Source organism: Bos javanicus, chromosome 3 (genome assembly GCF_032452875.1).
Source record: "Bos javanicus breed banteng chromosome 3, ARS-OSU_banteng_1.0, whole genome shotgun sequence".
Lineage (NCBI taxonomy): Eukaryota > Metazoa > Chordata > Mammalia > Artiodactyla > Bovidae > Bos > Bos javanicus.
In genome coordinates this window covers 33,707,938-33,730,300 of record NC_083870.1, presented here as the reverse complement: position 1 = coordinate 33,730,300, position 22,363 = coordinate 33,707,938, and the positions used below count along the sequence as shown (strand labels likewise).

Sequence of the window (22,363 nt, the reverse complement as noted above, 5' to 3'; positions counted from 1 at the left end):
CAACACCCCAATCCTTTCTCCAAAAGCAGCAGCAGGTCAACACTTTCTGATGGCTTTCCATTTTACTTAAAATAAAATCCAGACTACTTTCTATGCTTTTCTAGGCCCTATATTTATCTGGCCCCTGCATTTACATGGCCCTCATCTCCTACTGTTCTTCTCCTGGCTCACTCAGTTCCTGCCAAGCCACCTAGGAGGCTCTGGAGTTAGCTGGTCCCTCTGTCTATGTTACCTCCATGGATATTGGTATGGCTCTCCCTCACTTCTTTTAGAACTCATTGAAAATCACTCTCAGCCCCTCCTTTCCTAAGCAGCCTACCTAACATAGCCCAGCTGTACCTCGATCACTGTCACCTTCCAATGCCTTACACTTGTTTTCGTTTCTTCTTAGCACTTGTTTGTGAGCGCATTGTCTGGCTCACTCACAGGCTCTATGTTATAGATCATTTCATTTTTTTCATTAGTGTAGGAACTTGATTTTGTTCCCCACTCTCTCGCACTGCCTGAAGTCTAGGAGACATTCATTAAATGTTTGTTGAATGAATGATTAAAAGAATGTCATAACTGTAATTGTTTCATTGATTTGCTCATTCGTTTCCCACATCTCCCCCACGTGAAGGTAATCTCCATGAAGACTGGGATCGTGTCCATTTTGTTCTCTACAATATCCCGCAAGCTTTGGACAGAGCTGTGAAAGTAACAAGTGCAAAGCGATGTTAAAGGAAAGAGAGGGGTTCCACTAAACTGGCTGAGGGGCTAAGCGAGGCTTTGCAGATAAAACGATCTCTAAACTGGAAACGAAACAGAAACTATAAGAAGGATAAGATTTCACAGAGAAAATCTCGCGAGGTGTTGGGCAGTCAAGATGGCTCTGGCATTGGCCGCCACACTTAATATGGCGACCAGGGCGCGTTCCGGGAGGAATTCACGCGAGAGTTGCATCACAGCCATGGTCAGTGAATCGAGCCGGGGGTGTGGAGCCGCCAAGATGGAGCCGGCAGCCGGCACTCCCGGCCCGCTGATCATGAACAACAAGCAGCCTCAGCCGCCGCCACCTCCGCCGCCTGCAACCGCGCAGCCTCCACCTGGGGCACCGCGGACCGCCGGAGGCCTCCTGCCTGGTGGCAAAGCCCGAGAGTTCAACCGCAACCAGCGAAAAGACTCGGAGGTCAGGAGCTTCGGGGGGCGAGGCTAGCACCAGGCGGGCGGCGGCGGTGCACCCCGGCCCCACTTCGGGGCCGCTTTCGGGTCCAGGCTGGGTTTCCTGGAGGGTTCGGCAGGAGAGTTGTCATTTACAGCGAAAGGAGCTGGAAGCAAGGCAGGCATTCCCGGGGGTCGGAGGCGTGAAGCTGGGGTCCCCGCCCCGAGCTCTGCCGACCGGGAGAAGCTCCCGGAGCCCGTGTCGCCTTTTCTGAGGCCCGGGCTGTGGGCGCGGCCTCTGGGCCCCAGCCCCTCGGAAGTCCGCCCCCTGCCCCATTTCTCGGGTGAAGAGTCAGTGATCTGCGTGCGCTCTAGAGGGCGGGGCGGCTACACCCCAGACCCCCTAATCATCTCCAGTTTCTGGTCCTGTAGGTTCCGCGGCGCACGGTGGAGGGCGTGTGTGGGCTGGGAAGGGACTGGCGAGGGTTGGGAAGGCACCTCAGAGAAGGACTGAGCTAATTAATTAGCACTAATAGTATCAATACTACGCGCCTGTAGGTCGCGATGGTTGGAAAGGGGAACAGTCTTATTCTGCTCTGAGCTTAGCCACTGCAGATTCAGGCCACGGTTAGACAGTGCCCGGTGGTTGGTGTGCCCAGTCCGCCCGATGCTGAACTGTTAAAGATCAGAAATAACTTAAACAGGCGTTGGGGCTCAACTCTCTTCTTTCGTTAGTGGGCTGTTCCTCCCATTCCGGAGACACCGTAGTCTGGAGCTGACTAGTCACCTCACCCCGAGTTAAAGCATTACTCCCACTGCATTCCATTGTAGAATTCATGAATGAAGACACACACGGTAGCAGCGTTTTAGGGCTTCTTAATCAGCATGTTCCCAGAGCACTTACTAGGAAATTTCTTTCACCTGAGGCTGATTAGCAGTCAGGTGCTTATTAATGAGAAGGCATTTTTTCTTGTCCAGATATAATGTATCAGGTCATACCAGAGTGATGATGCTGTCTTTAGACACCTGAAATCAGTACCTCTCAAGCTCTTGGTTTTTGTTGGCAAGAACAAACATCTGGTCAGACATCAAAATTTGACAAGTTCCAGTCAGATACACTTTGAGCTTGAAGTGAATTATTTGAAAAAGCAATGAAACCGACCTTTTAGGAGCCCTTGCATGATGGGCTGATTGCACATCAGTGGTGACTTCTTAATAATTTTTCAAGTATGGAGGATTTTTAAAGTGGTAGGGGTGAATCCAGTTTCATCATCAGAAGCATCATAGTTGTTAAATAGTTAACAATTTTCCTAAGTGTTTCCATTAAATGTACTTTCTACCCTTTAATTTCTATATAGATTGAACACATGGAAGGTCATTCAGTGAACACATTTAAGCTGAGAGACCTGTCAAAATCTATTTTCTTAGAAATACTGATAACAGCTCTCTTTTGAGTCAAAGCTGAAATCAGTCGGCTGGGAGCCTGAGGCATGCCTGCAGAACAGGGAGGCAGGTGTTTGATGAGAGCCCACTGTGTGCCACATCATTTTGATTAGTCCTTAAAAAACCTTCAAGATAGATTTTTGTCATGCTCATTGCATAAATGAAGAAACTGAAGCTCAGGAACTTATGAAACTGTGCAGTCTGTTGCCTCTGAATAAGAAGTAGAGTTATTTATGTTATTCATGTTTGAGGGTATGTTATGTCATTTTGTGGGTGGTCATTGTCTTCCCAAGTAGATTGTAATTAAGCTGAGGACTGCCTTTTTCTTCACCTCTTCTCTTTTCCCAGAACAGGGCTTCCCAGATGGTGTGTTCTCAGTACTCACATATTTCCAGCAGTCAAAAGATTCTTTGCCATAATCTCTCCTATGTGTGGGAGGGAAGCCATTTCTGTTCAGCTGCTGCCTTCTCTGTCAGTTCTTGCTGAAATTTGAGAGAAAGGCAGGAAGACTGAGGGTGTCAATACTTATTTTGTACTGAGCTGTTGATAGCCCACTAGCCAGAAAGAAACAAGGCTTCTAAAATCTTCGTACCATGTGGAATGATCATTTTACTGCATGGAACACATGGAAGCTTTAGTGTTCATTTATCCAACAAGTACTTATTTGAGTATACGCTGTTCATTCGGTCATTCATGCCAAGTACTGTGCTGAGCATTGTGAAATCATTGGTGAGAATGGACACGAAACAGATGCACAGGTGCACGTATAATTACTAGTTATGGTAAGTGACATGAAGGAGTAGTGCAAGGTACTCTGAGAAGGCTTGGTAGGGAGAGCCAAACTAACCCAGAAGACAAAAACGTTGAGATAAAACGTCAGAAAAGTGAAGGCAGTGATGTCCTATAACACAGTGGTGTCTCTGGAAGCATGTGTGTTTGTTCCTTTGGAAAACACTCACGGTGATCTTTTATATAACCCTTTTTTTCTCAACAGGGCTATTCTGAGTCTCCTGACCTGGAGTTTGAGTATGCTGACACAGACAAGTGGGCTGCAGAACTCTCAGGTAAGGCAGAGGCCTTCTATTACTTGGTCTTTAATAAAATTGAGAGTGAGTGTCATTTTGGAGTTCATTTTATCTCCTAGTTAGTACTAGTAATGATATGTATATATGAAACTTATTATTAGATTCAAGCCCTTCATATCTCATAACTTTGACTTGTCCTTTACTTTTATGAAACATCTCCGCATGGTCAGCTCAATTGGCTGTGGCCCAGTCCCACTGTGGACATTGATGTTCTTTGGCCATACACAATCCCCCTGACAGTGGTCTCTCCTCGAACAAGGAGTCCTGAGGAATGCCAGTGAGTGGGTCTATCTCTGTGTCCATCTGTTGTTGCCACTGCTGCTCATGTATAGTATGCAATCAGCCTGAGCTGCTTCTCAAGCCTCCATAGTACAGGCCCTGTTCTCATGCCACTTGAGAGAGACATGTTCATGGTGGCAGTTAGCCTTTGGCATAGCATGGTGGGATCAATGCTCATTGGACTGGAAATGCCAGGCTTTATGCCTAGCTGGCATCTGGTTACTGGCCACAAGGGTAGTCAGCATTCCATTGTGCACATTAGAGCACTGAGACCCCCTTAGTAATTAGATAGCATCATCCAGGAGTCACTATGACTCAGGGACAGAGTTGGGCCTGGAGGCAAACACCTCACCTTCTCTGCTACTTGTGGCCCTGCTATGGGACATCGACATGGAGATGATGACCTTTTTTCTTGACAGAGCTCTATAGCTACACGGAAGGACCAGAATTCCTGATGAATCGAAAATGCTTTGAGGAGGACTTTCGAATGCATGGTGAGACGATTCCCCTCCTTCTTGGCTCCTTTCACCCTGCATCCTGAGAGCTACAGGTTTCTCTTAGTCATCTGAATGACCTCAGTCATCCTGGAGTGGCCTAAAAAACCTGCTGAACCATGGTTATTCAAGGCTGGATGTGACATGTAGGGTGGGCTTGCAGGTACTCTGGTGGGGGCTTTTCAGAAGTGTGTATCATGGGGGAAGCTTTATGTAATTAAAATTGCACCCAAAATAGCAGTATTTCAACCACACTTCAAATTCATGGGGCAGTGGTGTGACCTCCTCCCTTATGTAAGGAGTAATTTATCTTTCTGAGCTTCTGGTCCTGTGGCAGTCCTGAATTTGATGGGTTAATATGGTGTCTGTTCCATTGGGAGGATTTTTCTGGGCTCCAGTCTAAGCAGTCTCTCTCTTGGCAGTGACAGATAAAAAGTGGACCGAGCTGGACACCAACCAGCACCGCACCCACGCCATGAGGCTCCTGGATGGCTTGGAGGTCACTGCCAGGGAGAAGAGGCTCAAGGTGGCTCGGGCGATTCTCTATGTTGCCCAAGGTACTGAGTGGACACCCAGAGACCCCCGACACCAGCTTCAGTGATGCTGCCCAGTCAGATGCGGGCAGGGGCGCAGCGAGCCGTGCCCTGTGTCTGCTGCCCGGTCAGATGCGGGCAGGGGCACAGCGAGCCGTGCCCTGTGTCTGCTGCCCGGTCAGATGCGGGCAGGGACGCGACGAGCCGTGCCCTGTGTCTGCTGCCCGGTCAGATGCGGGCAGGGACGCAGCGAGCCGTGCCCTGTGTCTGCTGCCCGGTCAGATGCGGGCAGGGATGCAGTGAGCCGTGCCCTGTGTCTGCAGGCACCTTTGGGGAGTGCAGCTCAGAGGCTGAGGTTCAGTCCTGGATGCGCTACAACACCTTTCTGCTCTTGGAGGTGGGCACCTTCAACGCTCTGGTGGAGCTTCTGAACATGGAAATAGAGTGAGTTCTTCTGAGGGGCTCAAGTGGGGGAAGGGGGGCAGAGGGGCAGAACTTGCAGAACTAAGCAGTTTTGAGTGGGTTAAATGGGCCACGTGGGGCTCTGTTCTGACCAGCCAGCTTGAATAATAGGCGAGATGCTGACCCAAACCTCGAAGACCAATGAGGGGCCCACAGCTCGCTAACACCAAAGAGCTCATTAGACAGTGCAGCTCCTGCCGACCTACAGTGCTCCTCCAGAAAAAGATAAAGGTCTCTCACTGTGAACCTGCGTACTGCCTTGAGTTTCCCCTGAGCAGGAGACCGGGCACAAGGCTGGCACATGGGCTCAAACAGCACCTGCTCTGGCCTTCGTCTCCACTAGTCCTTTGTCTGGTGGACACGCCAGCTGCTGCTCATCTAAGGAAAACACCATCAGTAGTAAAAGCACTCCTTGGGTGCTTGCATGTCCCAGGCCTTGTTCTAAGGACACTATACCTACTAATTCATTAATAACATAGCTGCTGTTACCGTCCCCATTTTGCAGATGGGGAATCTATGGCATGGAGAAATTGAGTGTCCAGGGGCACATGGCTAGGCAGTGTTAGAGCCACGATTCCAACCTTGGCAGTCTGGTTCAGGGCCTGAGTTTTTGCCCGCTGGGTCCTGTGGGCTCTTGTGAGTCTAAGTGCATCGCATAGGGTTTTATCACCTTGTTGGGCAGCACTTGTTGGGGGAACCACTTCTCTTCCTCCTGGGGGAAGGCACTGACTCTCACATCTCTCCCACAGCAACAGTGCTGCCTGCAGCAGTGCGGTGAGGAAGCCAGCCATCTCTCTGGCGGACAGCACAGACCTGAGGTGAGGCGAGCAGCACCCCTGGGCTCCCTGAGCGATAGCCGGAGAAGGAGGGCGGGGCAGGCAGGGGCTCCGGGTTTCCTCGCTGTGTGTGCTGTTCTTCTGCACGTGCTAATCTGCGGATGTGATGGGCTTGGTGTATGATGAGCAGGCCCTACTGAGGGCTCCCTGAGTGGGCCCTGGGATGAGACCCCCAGAGGAAATCAGGGTGGAGCCACTTAGTATAAGTGTGGCCTCCTGCCCACGCTGCTGCCCAGAAGCTTGGTGGAGTAGCTTTTTGTATTGGGATGAAGCATGCGAAGTGGCTCCTTGTGTCAGCCATGTACAACCTGTGCTTTTCAAGCACAGCTTGCCCATCTGCATGGGGTTAGTCCTGACGACGTCAGGATGTTTCCTGGCTGTGTCCCAAGTTTCAGTTCAGTTCAGTTCAGTCGCCCAGTCGTGTCCAACTCTGCAACCCCATGAATCACAGCACGCCAGGCCTCCCTGTCCATCATCAACACCTGGAGTTCACTTAGACTCACGTCCATCGAGTCAGTGATGCCATCCAGCCATCTCATCCTCTGTCGTCCCCTTCTCCTCCTGCCCCCAATTCCCTCCCAGCATCAGAGTCTTTTCCAATGAGTCAACTCTTCGCATGAGGTGGCCAAAGTGCTGGAGTTTCAGCTTCAGCATCATTCCCTCCAAAGAAATCCCAGGGCTGATCTCCTTCAGGATGGACTATTTGGATCTCCTTGCAGTCCAAGGGACTCTCAAGAGTCTTCTCCAACACCACAGTTCAAAAGCATCAATTCTTCGGCGCTCAGCCTTCTTCACAGTCCAACTCTCACACCCATACATGACCACAGGAAAAACCATAGCCTTGACTAGACAGACCTTTGTTGGCAAAGTAATGTCTCTGCTTTTCAATGTGCTATCTAAGTTGGACATAACTTTCCTTCCAAGGAGTAAGCGTCTTTTAATTTCATGGCTGCAGTCACCATCTGCAGTGATTTTGAAGCCCCAAAAAATAAAGTCTGACACTGTTTCCACTTCGCCATCTATTTCCCATGAAGTGATGGGACCGGATGCCATGATCTTCGTTTTCTGAATGTTGAACTTTAAGCCAACTTTTTCACTCTCCACTTTCACTTTCATCAAGAGGCTTTTAGTTCCTCTTCGATTTCTGCCATAAGGGTGGTGTCATCTGCATATCTGAGGTTATTGATATTTCTCCCGGCAATCTTGATTCCAGCTGTGCTTCTTCCAGCCCAGTGTTTCTCATGATGTACTCTGCATATAAGTTAAATAAGCAGGGTGATAATATACAGTCTTGACGGACTCCTTTTCCTATTTGGAACCAGTCTGTTGTTCCATGTCCAGTTCTAACTGTTGCTTCCTGACCTGCATACAGATTTCTCAAGAGGCAGATCAGGTGGTCTGGTATTCCCATCTCTTTCTGAATTTTCCACAGTTTATTGTGATCCACACAGTCAAAGGATTTGGCATAGTCAGTAAAGCAGAAATAGATGTTTTTCTGGAACTCTCTTGCTTTTTCCATGATCCAGCAGATGTTAACAATTTGATCTCTGGTTCCTCTGCCTTTTCTAAAACCAGCTTGAACATCAGGAAGTTCACGGTTCACGTATTGCTGAGTCCTGGCTTGGAGAATTTTGAACATTACTTTACTAGCGTGTGAGATGAGTGCAATTGTGCGGTAGTTTGAGCATTCTTTGGCATTGCCTTTCCTTGGGATTGGAATGAAAACTGACCTTCTCCAGTCCTGTGGCCACTGCTGAGTTTTCCAAATTTGCTGGCATATTGAGTGCAGCACTTTCACAGCATCATCTTTCAGGATTTGAAATAGCTCAACTGGAATTCCATCACCTCCACTAGCTTTGTTGGTAGTGATGCTTTCTAAGGCCCACTTGACTTCACATTCAGGATGTCTAGCTCTAGATGAGTGATCACACCATTGTGATTAGCAGCTGCTAAACAGAAAGATTACCTTTCCATTTTTGTGAGGATTAGAATCCACCTCTTTTTGTGAATTTGGAAGTTTTCAGATTAGATGCTGGTGACGTTCCCTACAGTAGTTAGGGTCCCTGGCCATCATCCTGCTCGCTCCTGTTTCTACTCCATCACAGGGTAAACATTTGCTTGTTCTCACCTTGACCATCCTCTGCTTTGTCTGATCCAACACCCACTTCCGCAGCTCACTCCTGCCTCTGTGTTTTTCTCATTCCAGGAAGCTTAGGGTAGTAAATGCTTTGGGCCATTCTTGCTCATGTCTGGATATCCATTCAATAGCCATTTATTAAGCATCTGCTTTGAGTAAGCACTCATACCCTAGAAACACAGAATAGAAGGTGTGGTCCCAACGTTAGCACCAAGGACAAAGAAGGAAACATCACAGGTGTTTTGTGGGACTGAGTTTTCAGTTTTTCTACCTTACAGTCCCCACAGCCCTACGTCTACCCCCGCCCCAGCCAGCCTTTGTGTGCAGGCTTTTCTCATGTCAGGTGGGATGTGAGGAAACCAGGGTGCTCCCTTGATCCCCCATCTTGCCCCCTTATGAGCTGCCTCTTACTCCCAGGGTCTTGCTCAACATCATGTACCTGATTGTGGAGACCGTTCACCAGGAGTGTGAGGGTGATAAGGCTGAGTGGAGGACGATGCGACAGACCTTCAGGGCTGAGCTGGGTAGGACTCTGGGGGCCCTGGCTGGAGGCCCTCCTGGGAACAGAGGCTGGAGGGCTTTGGGAGGGTCCTGTTGCTGCCGGTGGTCCTGATACCTTGGTGTCCCCCAGGTTCCCCGCTGTACAACAATGAGCCATTTGCCATCATGCTGTTTGGGATGGTGACCAAATTTTGCAGTGGCCATGCGCCTCACTTCCCCATGAAAAAGGTTCTTTTGCTGCTCTGGAAGACAGTGTTGGTGAGCACTTCCTTGAAGGGGAACTCAGGTGCTAGGGGACAGGGGAGGAGGGAGACTTTCACTGTGTATCCTTTTGGATATTGAATTGTATGAATACATAACTGCTTTAGTTGAAAAAAAAAAAACTCTGAAAGAAGGGTCCTGAAAGGAAATGACAAAAAAGTGTCACTTTGGGCTCACAGCAGCCTAAGAGGACTTGTGTTTGAATCAGAATAGGTGGTTGGTTCCCTGGTTCCTGGAAACTGTTTTCTGCAATCATGGAACACCTTCTCCCCAGACAGGCTGCTCTTGAACCTGGAGCTTGTAAAATGATTCGAGGCAAGATTAAAGCTGGTGTAAAGGGCCCCTCAGTCAGATGTCACTGGAAAGAAGAAAGGGTGAGCCCTGAGCCTACATTATCCTCAGGGTATGGTGGCTTACTTTCTAGGTAGGGAAGGATTGGGTCCAGGAGAGTAGGCTGGCCATCACCCTTAGCTTGGGGGCCATGCTCAGTAGCCAGACCCATACCAGACCAGGAGCCTTTTTTTCTGGGAGGACAGAGGAGCTGGAGTCTGTACTCTTGCTCTCCCTGGGCCTCACCTTCCCATCTTCCATAATAGGCCAACTCTGCAGAGCGAGCTCAGTGAGTTTAGGCCCCTTCAGAGTGGTCTACACATTGCATCTTGGCCAGAAGCCTGTTGGTTGCCTGTGAAGCCTCATTGAAGCCAGAGTGGAAAGCAATTGAATTGCTCAGAAACAGTGAAATGAAGCAGCTTAAAATCATTGAGCTCTACTGGGGTTTTACTTCTAGAGGGCTGTTTAGATGAAGTTTTTTTTTTGTTTTTTGTTTTCTTAATTTGAGCATCCAGCAATATATTCCCAATTTAAGTTTGAAAGACTAGCATGTACAGCATTTGAAGCATTTGAGTGTCACCTACTTTTCTAGGAACTTGAAGGGTTAAGCTCTTCAGGCAGCTTTGTTGTTACTTGATGAGTCTGTGGGCCGCACAGAGCCACGTGTGCTTCTGCGCCAGGCTTTGTCAGCCTATGTGTCTCTCCTCCTTGACCCCCCTTTCTCCTCTCCCATGATGATGTCACTTGCTTCTCTTGGAGGTGGGCTAAGTCCCTTGTTCAGAGGCTGTGTCGTCTCTGTAAAGACGTGGTGTCACAGATACTTTCGAGCCTGACACAGACAGGGACTGGCTTATGGACATGTTGACCTGGCTTCACACCTGTCTGATGCAGTGCACTCTGGGCGGCTTTGAGGAGCTGCAGAGCATGAAGGCCGAGAAGCGCGCCATCCTGGGGCTCCCCCCGCTGCCTGAGGACAGCATCAAGGTCATCCGCAACATGAGGGCTGCCTCACCCCCGGCCTCTGCCTCTGACCTGATTGAGCAGCAGCAGAAACGGGGCCGTCGGGAGCACAAGGTGAGGGCGACAAGGTCCCCATGACTCCTGAGGGTTCTCAGGGTGCACAGGTGCAGTGGCATGGTCTCTGGATGAGCCCCAGGTTATTGCAGGTCCCCTCTGATCAGCGTCAGTGTGCATGCCTTTAGAGCAGGGACACTGTCCCCAGCCCAGGGGCCAGGATCTAGTGGGCACTTAGGACGTGGCACTTCTGAGGGACTCTGGGGCAAGAACTGATTGGTCACTTGGGCCCGAGACCATGACTTGCTCTCAGGTTTTTCCACTGCTCCTGGCTCTCTTCCTACCACCTTTCTACGTAATTGCCTCTCCAGCCTCCATGCCCCTTTCTTGTTCGTTGGTTGGCTCTTGTCTGACCTCCCTTCCTCTGCTTTCAGGCACTCATAAAGCAGGACAACTTGGATGCCTTCAACGAGCGGGATCCCTACAAGGCTGATGACTCTCGAGAGGAGGAGGAGGAGAATGATGACGACAACAGTCTGGAGGGGGAGACGTTCCCCCTTGAGCGGGATGAGGTCATGCCTCCCCCACTGCAGCACCCCCAGACCGACAGGCTGACCTGCCCAAAGGGGCTCCCGTGGGCTCCCAAGGTCAGGTGAGTCTCAGACCTCCCGAACGCTCTTCACTCCTGAAACCAGAGTCATCATTCCCGCAGGCCTGGCATCTGGCCTGAGTTGTCACATGAGGTCCTGTGCAAGGCCAGGATGTCCTTGGCCTTGGGATGAGCCTCTTTTGAAGTACCCAGTGCTGGCCCTGGGGGGTCAGGGTGCTGGCCTGGCACAAAGAGGCCCTTACATGGCTCTCAAGTCAGTAATGTGTATTAGCTCTTGGTTAGATGCAATACTAGTGAAAGGAATTACGAAAAAGATTAAAACAAGGACATTTAAGTAAACCCATCTCCACTCTCCCAGGGGTTGTGTATGATATTTGACAGAAAATTATAGATTAAGGAAGAACTTCTTTAGAACCATAATTAAGATGCTTGAGATACATGTGTGTGAATCTATGGATTTGAAGGTTCCTGTATGCATATAAATGTAATCTGTTTAAAAGGGCATCAACTTAAGAAATAGATGAACATGGGAAAGGGTATAGAAGTTATTTTCTTGATCTAAGTAAAGCCCCAGTTTTCAGTGATCTGTGATGGGAATACAGAACAAGTCATCAGAAAATGCAAGCTAGCCTAATGGTCTGAGACAGGACAATATGACTCATATGAAAAAATGAGTAGTTTACAGCTGTAATTGGAAATTTCAAAAATATCTGAGAAATTCTGTTGACAGACTTGTTATTAACATCAAGTACACTTGAATAAAGTACGCTTTTAAGTTTGATGTAGCACCTTAATTTTATGAATTAGTTACACTTAATATGTTTTCAGAGTATTGATCCAACAGCATTGTGAAGGACTTTAAAATAGTTTGAAGGTTTCAGTTCTTTCTTTTTTTTATTTTCTTTTTTCAAAAAGAAAAACAATTGTGGGAGACTTTTTCTTTTAGCTTCACAATTTCTGGACGTTTCGTGTTTTATTAACCATGATGCCTTGAGGTAACTTGTAAGAAAGCCGCAGTCTTTTCCTTTGGCAGAGAGAAAGACATTGAGATGTTCCTCGAGTCCAGCCGCAGCAAGTTCATAGGTTATACTCTGGGCAGGTGAGTATGATCTGAGTGCCTTTTAAAGAAAGGTAGTGGGAAGGTCACCCTCCCGGCCTCAGGTGTTTGAGGACCCAGACCTAACACAGGGCCTTTGTTCTCCAGTGACACGAACACAGTGGTGGGGCTGCCCAGGCCAATCCATGAAAGCATCAAGACTCTGAAACAGGTAGGTGGCTTCAGGTAAGCTTTTGGCCTAGTTTGGTCCCAAGTGAGTAAAGTGAGACCAGCCTGTTGGCAGAAGCTGTTTTAGACTTCTGTCTGCCTGAAGGAACCAGGGGTGGAGGAATAGGTGGACAGTGGCAGTATCCTTGAAAACACTTTTTCATACATTTTATTTATTTTAACTGAGCTTTTTTTATTGGATACTTACTGGGGTACCCATTAAAGATTATATTAACTGACAGTTGGCGTTTTAAGGGGCTTAGGAAATAGCCTCTGTTTTCCTTGCCCAAGTTCAGGGAGTTGAGTTAGAGGAGTAGGCAGATGGAGATTCAGATGCCAGCTTCATTGCCGATGGAGTGCTGTGAGAGCACAGCTGCGGGAGGTGTCCTGACACCTCCCTTCCAGAGTTGGGCAGACTCGCCCACCCAGACCAGAGCGGGCTGGAGCCCTGCTCAGCCCAGCAAGGAGCAGAAGAGTGTACAGGCTTTCTTTTTCCTTAAGAGAGAAGAGAAAGAGGTGGAGCTGAGACTGTCCTGTTCCTCCTCCCATACTGGCCAGTCAGGAAGGGGAGGAGTGAGTTGGGGGGCGGCGGGGAGAGACCAGGGTGTTTGGTACACACGTGTCCCTCCAATGGGAGGAAACAGCACAATGAGGAAGAGGTGTATCTCCTAAGAGCGTATCTGGAATATAAATGTTCATATATTTTTGAAAAATATTTTTGAAATTTGTAGTACTAGGTGGGCCTCATGCAGCTAGGCTTTTTGAGTATTTGAGTACTTGATTCTGAGTACTTGAGTCCTTGATTCTGCTTTTAAGTTTCCTCCTATAGCTGTAGCTATCTGAAAGTCCCCTTCTCTCCTTTAATTTTCCTTTTTTCCCCCTAACCTGTTCTGTGCTTTTTTTATTCTGGTTTTAAGAGATAGGTGCCCACTTAGAAAAATATTTTGGGTTTGGGTTTTAGTTCAGGATCTCTGTGGCGACTTAGCCCTCTTTGAGAAGATGACGTTTGAAGAAAATTGCATGGGGCCTTTCCCAGGTGTGGGCGTTTGGCCAGAGTGCGGGCTGTTTGCCCTAATGCCTCTTTCCCTCTCTTTGCAGCACAAGTACACGTCGATTGCAGAGGTCCAGGCACAGATGGAGGAGGAGTACCTTCGCTCTCCTCTCTCAGGGGTGAGTTGGGGGCCTTCCTCAGCTCACAGGATCCCAGCCGTTGGCAGCACTGTATGGGCCTAGGCTGCAGAGTACCCCGGCCTGCCCTCCCACAGCTCCCAGTCTAGCCCCTGCTGCAGGGCTGCTGCGTGTCGGGCGCAGGGGTAAGAGCACAGACCTGGGCGCGCCACCTGCCTCGGAGTCCCAGCTCCACCCTTGGTGGATGGGGACTTAGGCAAGGTACTCGATCTCCTTCTGCTTTCCCTTCCTCGCCTGTTAAATGGAAATAGCAATAGTACTTTCTTCATAGAGTTGTAGGAAGGATTCATTGTGTCTTTACAAGTGAAGTACCTGGCACATTTTGTTGTTGAAAGTTTGTGATCATCATCAGCATTGTCGTTTACGTCCATACTTAGAGATTCTCCTCCAGCCAGCTAGCAGGCTGGCTCGGGAGAGCATTGTTGGGACCAGGCTTTGTGTCAGTGCCCCTTGTACCCATTGTATTGAAAGGGAGAAGAGGAAGTTGAACAGGTGCCTGCAGAAACTCTGTACCAAGGCTTGCTCCCCAGCCTGCCACAGTACATGGTGAGTGCGCGCCTCCTGAGAGCTCTGCCTGCCATGGGGTCACCGCCCCACAACACAGGCCTTGAGAGCATGCCCACCGGTGTCCTTGAGTGCCTCCTTTTGCCCCGTAAGCACCTCTAAAAGCACCGCCTCTCAGGAGTCTGTGCTGCCTGGGGCCCTCTCAGCCACGCTGTGTGAATGTCTGCTCCTTGCCAGATAGCGCTACTGAAGATCCTGCTGGCCGCAGCTCCCACCTCGAAGGCCAAAACAGACTCAATCAACATCCTAGCTGACGTCCTGCCTGAGGAGATGCCGTGAGTGTCAAGTCTTGAGTGTTGAGGATGTCCAGAAAGGGGACGTGTTTGCCTTTCAGTCCACTGTTGCTGGGTGCTGGTGGTTCTTGGTTTTGTTGTTGCTGCTGCTATGTTGGCTCAGCTTCTCTGCAGATTAACTTCAGGGTATTCCTGGTTTAGAAGAAAGAAAATGTACTGGGTAAAATATTTAGTTTTACTGCTTGTGAGGACACTTTCATCTAGTTGGCCTGGATTCTAGTGTAGACTCTGCGACTGAGTGAATTGGAGAAGTCACTTCCTCTTCCTCCTCTGTTAAATGATTAGGACATTCAGGATATACAGTTTTAGCTTCTGCACAAAAATCAGCCATTGGAGCTGGGTGTATATTCCTTACTATTCACCAGTGAACTGGCATGAAAAATATTTTTGAATGTCTCAGGGTGATAGTGAAATCTTTAGGGGTTCTTCCTCCCTGGGGCCCTGACCTCATCTTTTTGATGTGAGAGTACAAACTCAGATCACGTTCTACTTTGAGAAGGACCTGGGCACCTGATCTCCTGCCTGCCTGCCAGGACTGCCCAGCTCTGAGCCTAACTCCCTGGTGGGCTGGCCACTTGGGTCCAGTGGTGACAGCCAGCGAGGGAGTAGGAGGGTTGGCTGACACCAAAGGGGATGTCAGAGAACGCCAGGCCACCTGACAGAAAAAGGGTTCCAGACTCAAGTATTAAATCTTCTCTTATAAAGAGTTATAGTTAACTCCTTAATTAAGAACTTAACTCCTAAATTAAGAAACTGATTTAAGTAAATACTTCCTAAATTTATCTGACTCAGAATCCCTTTTCCCCATAACAAGAGCCATCTCAATATACTGGTATTCCAGCAGAACATGCTCTGAGAAACACAAGTGCGTATGGTGGCAGAAGCCTAAGGAAGATCTTGAGATGAGAAGTTCATTTTTGGAGGAAAAGCAGGGAAATAGGCTAAGAATATGTTTGGGGCATCAGAAGGAAGAAGTCAGTTGTACTGAGCTAGATTGCTTGGGAGGTGGGTGGGAGGAGCTGGGCCTAACCTCTGAGATGTCCATAGGGTGGAGGGTTAGGTGGGAGCTCTGCCCCGAGAAGGCTCAGGAGTCCTGTGTCCTGGGAGCGCCAGGCAGGAGGTGCTGCACGTGCTGGGGGCTCACCGGGGGTTGTGCTTCCAGCACCACAGTGCTGCAGAGCATGAAGCTGGGAGTGGATGTGAACCGCCACAAAGAGGTCATCGTTAAGGCCATTTCTGCCGTCCTGCTGCTGTTGCTGAAGCACTTCAAGCTGAACCACGTCTATCAGGTATCTATAGCCCCTTCCTTCTGTCCACGGGGCCAGGGCCTTGGGCAGTGCCGCTCCTCTGGCCCCAAAGAACGGAGGCTTGGCCTTCAAACCTCCCTGAGCTCTGCACGAATGTGCAGATAAACAGTCCTCCATGCGAGGCCTTTTATCACTAGAGAAAGGGTGAGATCCCAAGGGGCATGCTTATTTTTTCTCCTGTTGCTTTCAGTTTGAGTACATGGCCCAGCACCTGGTGTTTGCCAACTGCATCCCTTTGATCCTAAAGTTCTTCAATCAAAACATTATGTCCTACATCACTGCCAAGAACAGGTGATAAGGACCAGGGATCAGGAAGGGGTGGGTATGGCCAGATGGCAGGGCTCCTAGCTGGCCTCTTCCACTGAGCCCAGTCAGCATCCACAAGCTGGTGCTCTGCCAGATGTCAGGACCCAAAGATGAAAGAAATGTAGTCTGTAGAAAACGCCAGTTTGTCAAACCTGAGTCTGGCTAGTCTGGTGACAGGTGACTCAGTCTGTCTATGCCTGGGTGGGAGGTTCTCATCCTGGGCTCCAGTACTGCCCTCAGTCCTTCTGTGTCCCCCATTCTTTTGAGGAGCCTGGCGGGGCTGCCTGCGTGCTCCAGGAGCTCGGCCATGTGCACTGCGATGCCTTGTCTGCTCTTATCCCGCCCCATCACCTGGTGCCAGCTGTACTTGACACTGACTGTTTGTCACTGTGATACGCCACAAGCTGAGCTGTTAGCCAGACACAGTCTCCAGTAGGGGTTTGGTGTAAATTAATTGCCTTGAGAAATCTACCCCCAGCCCCAGGTTTGTTGCTGTGAGGGATAGCGTGCTCTCTCCACCCCTCACAAGATTACAAGCTTGTCTCTGGCTACAAAGGGGTCTTATGAGTGCTCTTGTAGGCGGTGTTTCCCTATCAGGGTAGTGCAGACAAGGTAGATTGCTGTTTCTGCTCCGGCAAGCCAGAGAGGAAAGCCTTGCTCATGGTGGGTGCCTTGCTCTCTTGCCCCCTGCAGCATCTCTGTCCTGGACTACCCTCACTGCGTGGTGCACGAGCTGCCAGAGCTGACTGCCGAGAGTCTGGTGAGTAGCTGACCTCTGCCCCAGCGCTCCCTCTGAGTAAGGGCTGGACCGGAGAGCCTGCCCCCTCACCTGGGGGAAAGGCGTCTTCACAGGTCAGCTCACTGTTGAGTGCCTGGCTTTTGAAGCACTGACATCGCATAGGAGGACCAGGGAGGGGACCTTGTAGGAACATTTGGATTTAGAAATTATTTTGTCAGGACTGTGGTCTTCAGGGGCTGCTGACCCAGAGCTCACCTGGTCGAGTTGTTTCCTTCTCCCCTCGCTGGAACTCTGGGGCCACAGCTCTGAGGGAGCCTGGGTGCCCCAGGTAGTGGGGGCTGAGGCCAGAGCCCCCAATGTCATGCTCCATATTGCCTGCAGGAAGATTCTCGGGATCACCCCCTACCCTTTGCCAGCTTCTGGGATGGCATTCCCCCAGGCTGAGGAGAGGAGAGGGTTCCTGGTGCCCACGTGGAGTGACCCAGCAGAGCTGAGGTCATATATGGGAGGGCCTGGGAAACTGTGGGGCGCCTGCCGCTGTGCAGGGGACAATGGTTCCTGGGTTTTCCCTGCAGGAAGCAGGTGACAATAACCAGTTTTGCTGGAGAAACCTCTTTTCTTGTATTAATCTGCTTCGGATCTTGAACAAGCTGACAAAATGGAAGCATTCAAGGACGATGGTGAGTCAGCACAGCCAGCAGGCATGAGTCCCAGAGCTTAAACCAGAGTGCCACACACCATCCTGTCCCCTTCACGTGGGGGCAGAGAGTCCCCAGGGTTGCTGGAGCAGCCACATCTTCCTCACCTAACTCTCCTGTAGCCACATCCTTACATGTTGAGGGCAGATCCCTGGTTCCTTGATGAGTTGAACTGGAAGCGGCACAGTCATGCACTGAGACAAATTCACGTGTAATATAGAAGGAATTTTGTATAGCCTCCTAATCTCCACCGGTAACATAACCAGGGTTCTGAGAATTGTCTTAACTCTGTGGATGCCTCGGGTGGGGAGGCCCACTAACCCCCTGAAATCGTATGTACCTGCACATAAGGATACTTCGGGTGGTGGAATCCGTAGCTTTCTTCAAATTCCAGAATGACCCATACTTGGGCGACCAACCGTCCAGGTTTGCCTGGGACTTGCCTAGTTTTAGCCAGGAGACTTTAGTCTAAGTCATATGTCCCAAGAAACTCTTCAGTCTGAGGAAGACTGCGACACTTGGTCACCCTACCCAGATGATAGAGGAGGGTTCATTTCTGCCCTCAACACAGCCTCCCTCGTGCCCATTTCCAGATGCTGGTGGTGTTCAAGTCAGCCCCCATCCTGAAGCGGGCCCTGAAAGTGAAACAGGCCATGATGCAGCTGTATGTGCTGAAGCTGCTCAAGGTGCAGACCAAGTATCTGGGACGGCAGTGGCGAAAGAGCAACATGAAAACCATGTCTGCCATCTACCAGAAGGTGCGGCATCGGCTGAACGACGACTGGGCCTACGGCAACGGTGAGGCTCCGTGTGAGGCGAGGGAGGGGGGTGGGGGCAGGCGACAGCTCTCCCTTTGCTCTTAAGTTTCCCTCCGAGCAACCAACCTGGCAGTGCCCAGCTCCTGCTTCTGTAGCATCAGAGAGGGAAGCCCAGGAAGGACTTGGAGAAACTGCCAGGCTTCTGTCTGTGGTCATCCCTGCTCCTCTCTGTGCCTCCTCTTTCCTTTACCAGAAATTGTCACAAGACTCTCGTCCTTTCTCTCACCCCTGCAGCTGCCTTGGTTCTGGTCACCGAAATTCTCGCAGCTCCTGATGGCTTCCCTGCCTCTAGTTCCTTTCCCTTCATCAGTGCCTCAGACTTTGCCCTACTGATATTTATAAAACCCAGATCCGGTGGTGGTATCTCTCTGAGTAAAATCCTTCTTTGACTTCTGATTTCCTGAAGAATTAGAGCCAAACTCTTAACGCATCAGGCCCACACATGGTTCCTCCCTGTCCTCTGTAATCTGTCCCACTTTCTCAGCCCAGCTTCCATCACACCGAGGGCTCTGAGCACCTTGGCCATCCTGTCCCGGACTTTTGTTCCCTCTCCTGGCAGGGTGCCTCCCTGTACCCCTCTGTATCTGCACGTGTTCCTCCCCTCCCACCTTGGCCTCCCTGGCAGAGTAGGTCTTCCTGGTACCCCCAAGCATGCTGCCGCACCCTTCGAATTCCTGACCACGGCCCCAGGGCCACGTGACTGCATCTGCACTCCCAACGCCCCGAATTTGTACAGAGCCAAGGTGGCCCGCAGCACCTGGTCGGGGATTTGAGAGAATAAGCAAAGGGGGCATGTCTGCAGGTTCCTGCCTCTAATCTGGGAGAGCCAGGGGGAATGTGACTTTCAGAGAAGTGTGTTGTACTCCTGGCTTTCCTTCAGCAGATCCACATAAACTGCTGTATAGCCTCTTTCTCCGTAGCTCTGGTGTTTCCCCTTTGACCTGACTTTCCTGTGTACCTAGGAAAGAAGTTCTGTAAGTCTTCCCGAGGGTTGGGCTTGGAGGTTTCCTGCTATTGGTTGACATTGAACAGTCCAAGCCCAAGCCTGTATGGCCCTGAGCTGCAGTGACCCCAAGGGGAGCTGCCACAAGGCTTTGGCTCTCAACATAAAATGTCCTCCTGCTTCATCGTAGATCTCGATGCCCGGCCTTGGGACTTCCAGGCAGAGGAGTGTGCCCTCCGTGCCAACATCGAGCGCTTCAACGCCCGGCGCTATGACCGGGCCCACAGCAACCCCGACTTTCTGCCTGTGGATAACTGCCTGCAAAGTGTCCTGGGCCAGCGGGTGGATCTCCCTGAGGACTTCCAGATGAACTATGACCTCTGGTTAGAAAGGGAGGTCTTCTCCAAGCCCATTTCCTGGGAAGAGCTGCTTCAGTGAGGCTCCTGGGTGGGAGGCTGAAAATGAAAGAAGGGGTGATCTCCAGGTACTCCAGGGGCTGTCCTGGTTCCTTGCTGCAGTGCTCCCTTCCTCCTCCAGGTGGCAGCACATCCCTACTGTGCCCTTCCAAGCCAGTGCTGGGCTGGTGGGCAAGTCTGGATCTGGCTTCTCTTTGATTCCCAGGGTCCTGCTCGGGAGTGGTCATCTCTCTGCTTGAGATCCTCTCTTCTTTCACTCTTCCTTGCCCTCCTCTCTTGGACACAGTTGGTTGCAGCTCCTTTGTCATTCCACTGAAGGCTGGAATGGGCTGGGAATGCACCATGTCTGAATTTCAGGGGTCATGCTCACTCTTCTGAGACACAAATCCTTGGCATGTCAGCTTGCCAAAGAAGGAGGGCTTGGGATTAGAGCGGAATCTTGGCCTTGCTCTGGGGGTTTCTGATGTCATTCCAGCCTCTTGCTAGGTTTCATCCAGAAGCAATTGCAGAGGCTCTTGCCGCTGCCCCAGCACTTTGGTTTTGGATAGGGTTAGGGGAGAGGCAGCTTCCATGAATCGGAGGGGCTGTTTTTTTTTTCTTGGTGTGCAAGGTCTGTAAATATCTATATATAAATCTCTGTGTATTCTCGTGTCATGTTGAGGTTTTTAATGTGTTTGTGTATTCTGTTTACATTAAAAGGAAGCAAAACCAATGCCCATTGCCTTGTCTGCAGGAAACATGGCCCCTGAACATCTCCTCCAGGTCTAGAAAGTGGATTTTCTTGCCAGCATTGATAGATCACCCCCTTGTCCCTGCCAAACTGCCCACTTTTCCCATCTGAAGGAGAAGCAGAGGGGGAGTTGGTACTTAGCCCAAGTGTTCTTGCCCCAGTTAGTCTGGTTTTGCTCCAGGGCTTCCAGCCCCAGGGCTCAGGGTTGCTGAAGTGATAAGTTGTTTGCACCCCCCTGGGTTAGAGATAATTGCACTAGGAGCCCCAGGTTTTTCTGGCTCACACCCTTGAGCTGGCCTCAGCCAAACCAATTCCAGTACTAGGAGGGGAGGGGCCAGATCAGAGAAGGGGTCTGTCCTGGGCCCTCACTGGGCAGGTGCTTGGGACTGAGAGGAGACTTAAGTGCCCAAAGCTTGGGGAAGCAGACCATCAGGAGTCCTGGGAAAGAGAGGGTCGGCAGGCCCGTGTGGCTGAAGAAGGGCGCACCTTTGTGCTCAGCATCAGTGAGGCCTCCTGGAGCCTGCCTCCAGCCTTCAGATTCCCGGATATGTCTGCCTCCACCTTGCTGGATCTTGAGGCTCTGCTTCTGAGGATCTTATGTTCTGATGCTGAGAAAGGGTGTCCCCTTTTCAGAACTGCTTCAAGTTTCCTTATCTTACTTGTAGGCCACGTATGGGGTTTTTCTAAGTCTCCAAGGGGTCTTGACTTATAAAGGAAATGTATTCTGGGGGAATTCTCCCCTTTGTTGGCTCTTCCGTTCAGTACCTGCCCATTGAGCCTCAGTCCAGGCCCAGAGCTGGGCTTCCAGGACAGGCATTGACATACCAGTGTGATTATGAGCAGCCTGGTGGAGCCAGCAGTGTGCTCCATGTGTAAGTCACATGGCCTAGGAGATGGAAGGTCCCTGCAATTATCCTTTACCACAAAGTAACTCGCACAGGACAAGGAGATTCAACACAATTTATGTGTACATGATGGATTCTCTGCTGTTTTGTACTAGGATCAATAGCAAGTGTGTATTTTGAGACTGTAGTTTGAGTAAGATAAATTTTCACATTCTTATTTCACCATGCAGCCTGGCTCCCTGAGCCCACCTAGCAGAGGCTTTTACCTCCTTCCTGTTTTTTTATTTCCCCAATGTCTGCTCTGAAGCTTCACCTTAACAAAGATGCCATTTTCTCTCTCGGTTTGCAAAGGTCTGTAAATATGTTTATATCTATGCAGAATGAACAAAGACTATCAAAGCTGCATGGGCCAGTAAAGCTTGGGCAGGTGAATCCTACATCTGCTGGTCCGGGAGGGGAAGGGCCTTAACCATGGCCACAGACAGTGCTCTGGGCAGATTGGCCATTTGAAGCCAGGTGTGGGCTGAGCCCATTCTGGGTGTCCTGGGTGTCCAGGTGAACAAGACACCACACTGTTACTTTCCTTGAGAAGCTCACAGTCGATGGAGAGCTGGCCAGAAAAGCAAGTGGAAGCAGCAATGTGGTAGAGACAGACATCTGGAGGGCCTCACAGGGCCCATTCCTCCCAGCCAGTGCCCTCCTACTGGGGAAGGGGCAAGGCGAGGGGAGCCTTCAGTTGTTGAGGGGAAGGCAGGGGGCTCCAGCATCAGGAATAAGGGCTCCTGGAGCACATGCTTTGTGCTCACAGCAGGGATGAGCCAGTGCCGAGGCTGTTCTCCCCCTGCTGGATACAGGAAATGCCCAGTTCCTGAGGATGCTGGGCTCCATTCCTGTCTGGGGCTGCAGAGGGTCTGTGCATTGGGGTTATAATTCAGGCTGATGTGTAAAGGATTGGGAGTGCCTGGGGCTAAAGACTGAATGGCTGTAATAAGAAGCATTTCCTGATGCTGGATTGAGACTGGAAGCTGAGACTGAAGGGCATGCTAGCTAGGGCTCTCCTCTCTGGGTCTGGTGTCTGAGCCCCTGGCAGGATCAAGATTTAGGGCTTCTCTAGGTGGGACCCACAG

General features: G+C 50.4%; 1 protein-coding gene across 1 annotated transcript; it reads left to right on the top strand.

Moving 5' to 3' along the window:
• Positions 1 to 954: 954 nt before the first annotated feature.
• On the top strand, positions 955 to 20,373 carry STRIP1 (striatin interacting protein 1). Its single transcript, XM_061410888.1, has 21 exons — positions 955 to 1,168; positions 3,578 to 3,647; positions 4,367 to 4,441; positions 4,864 to 4,998; positions 5,298 to 5,418; positions 6,186 to 6,254; positions 8,827 to 8,933; positions 9,041 to 9,168; positions 10,393 to 10,575; positions 10,950 to 11,167; positions 12,159 to 12,224; positions 12,330 to 12,393; positions 13,488 to 13,559; positions 14,049 to 14,123; positions 14,319 to 14,416; positions 15,597 to 15,723; positions 15,932 to 16,032; positions 16,741 to 16,807; positions 17,362 to 17,466; positions 18,078 to 18,282; positions 19,436 to 20,373. The coding sequence occupies exons 1-21, from the start codon at positions 989 to 991 to the stop codon at positions 19,681 to 19,683; spliced, it is 2,514 nt and encodes an 837-aa protein (XP_061266872.1). The 5' UTR covers positions 955 to 988; the 3' UTR covers positions 19,684 to 20,373.
• Positions 20,374 to 22,363: the final 1,990 nt, after the last annotated feature.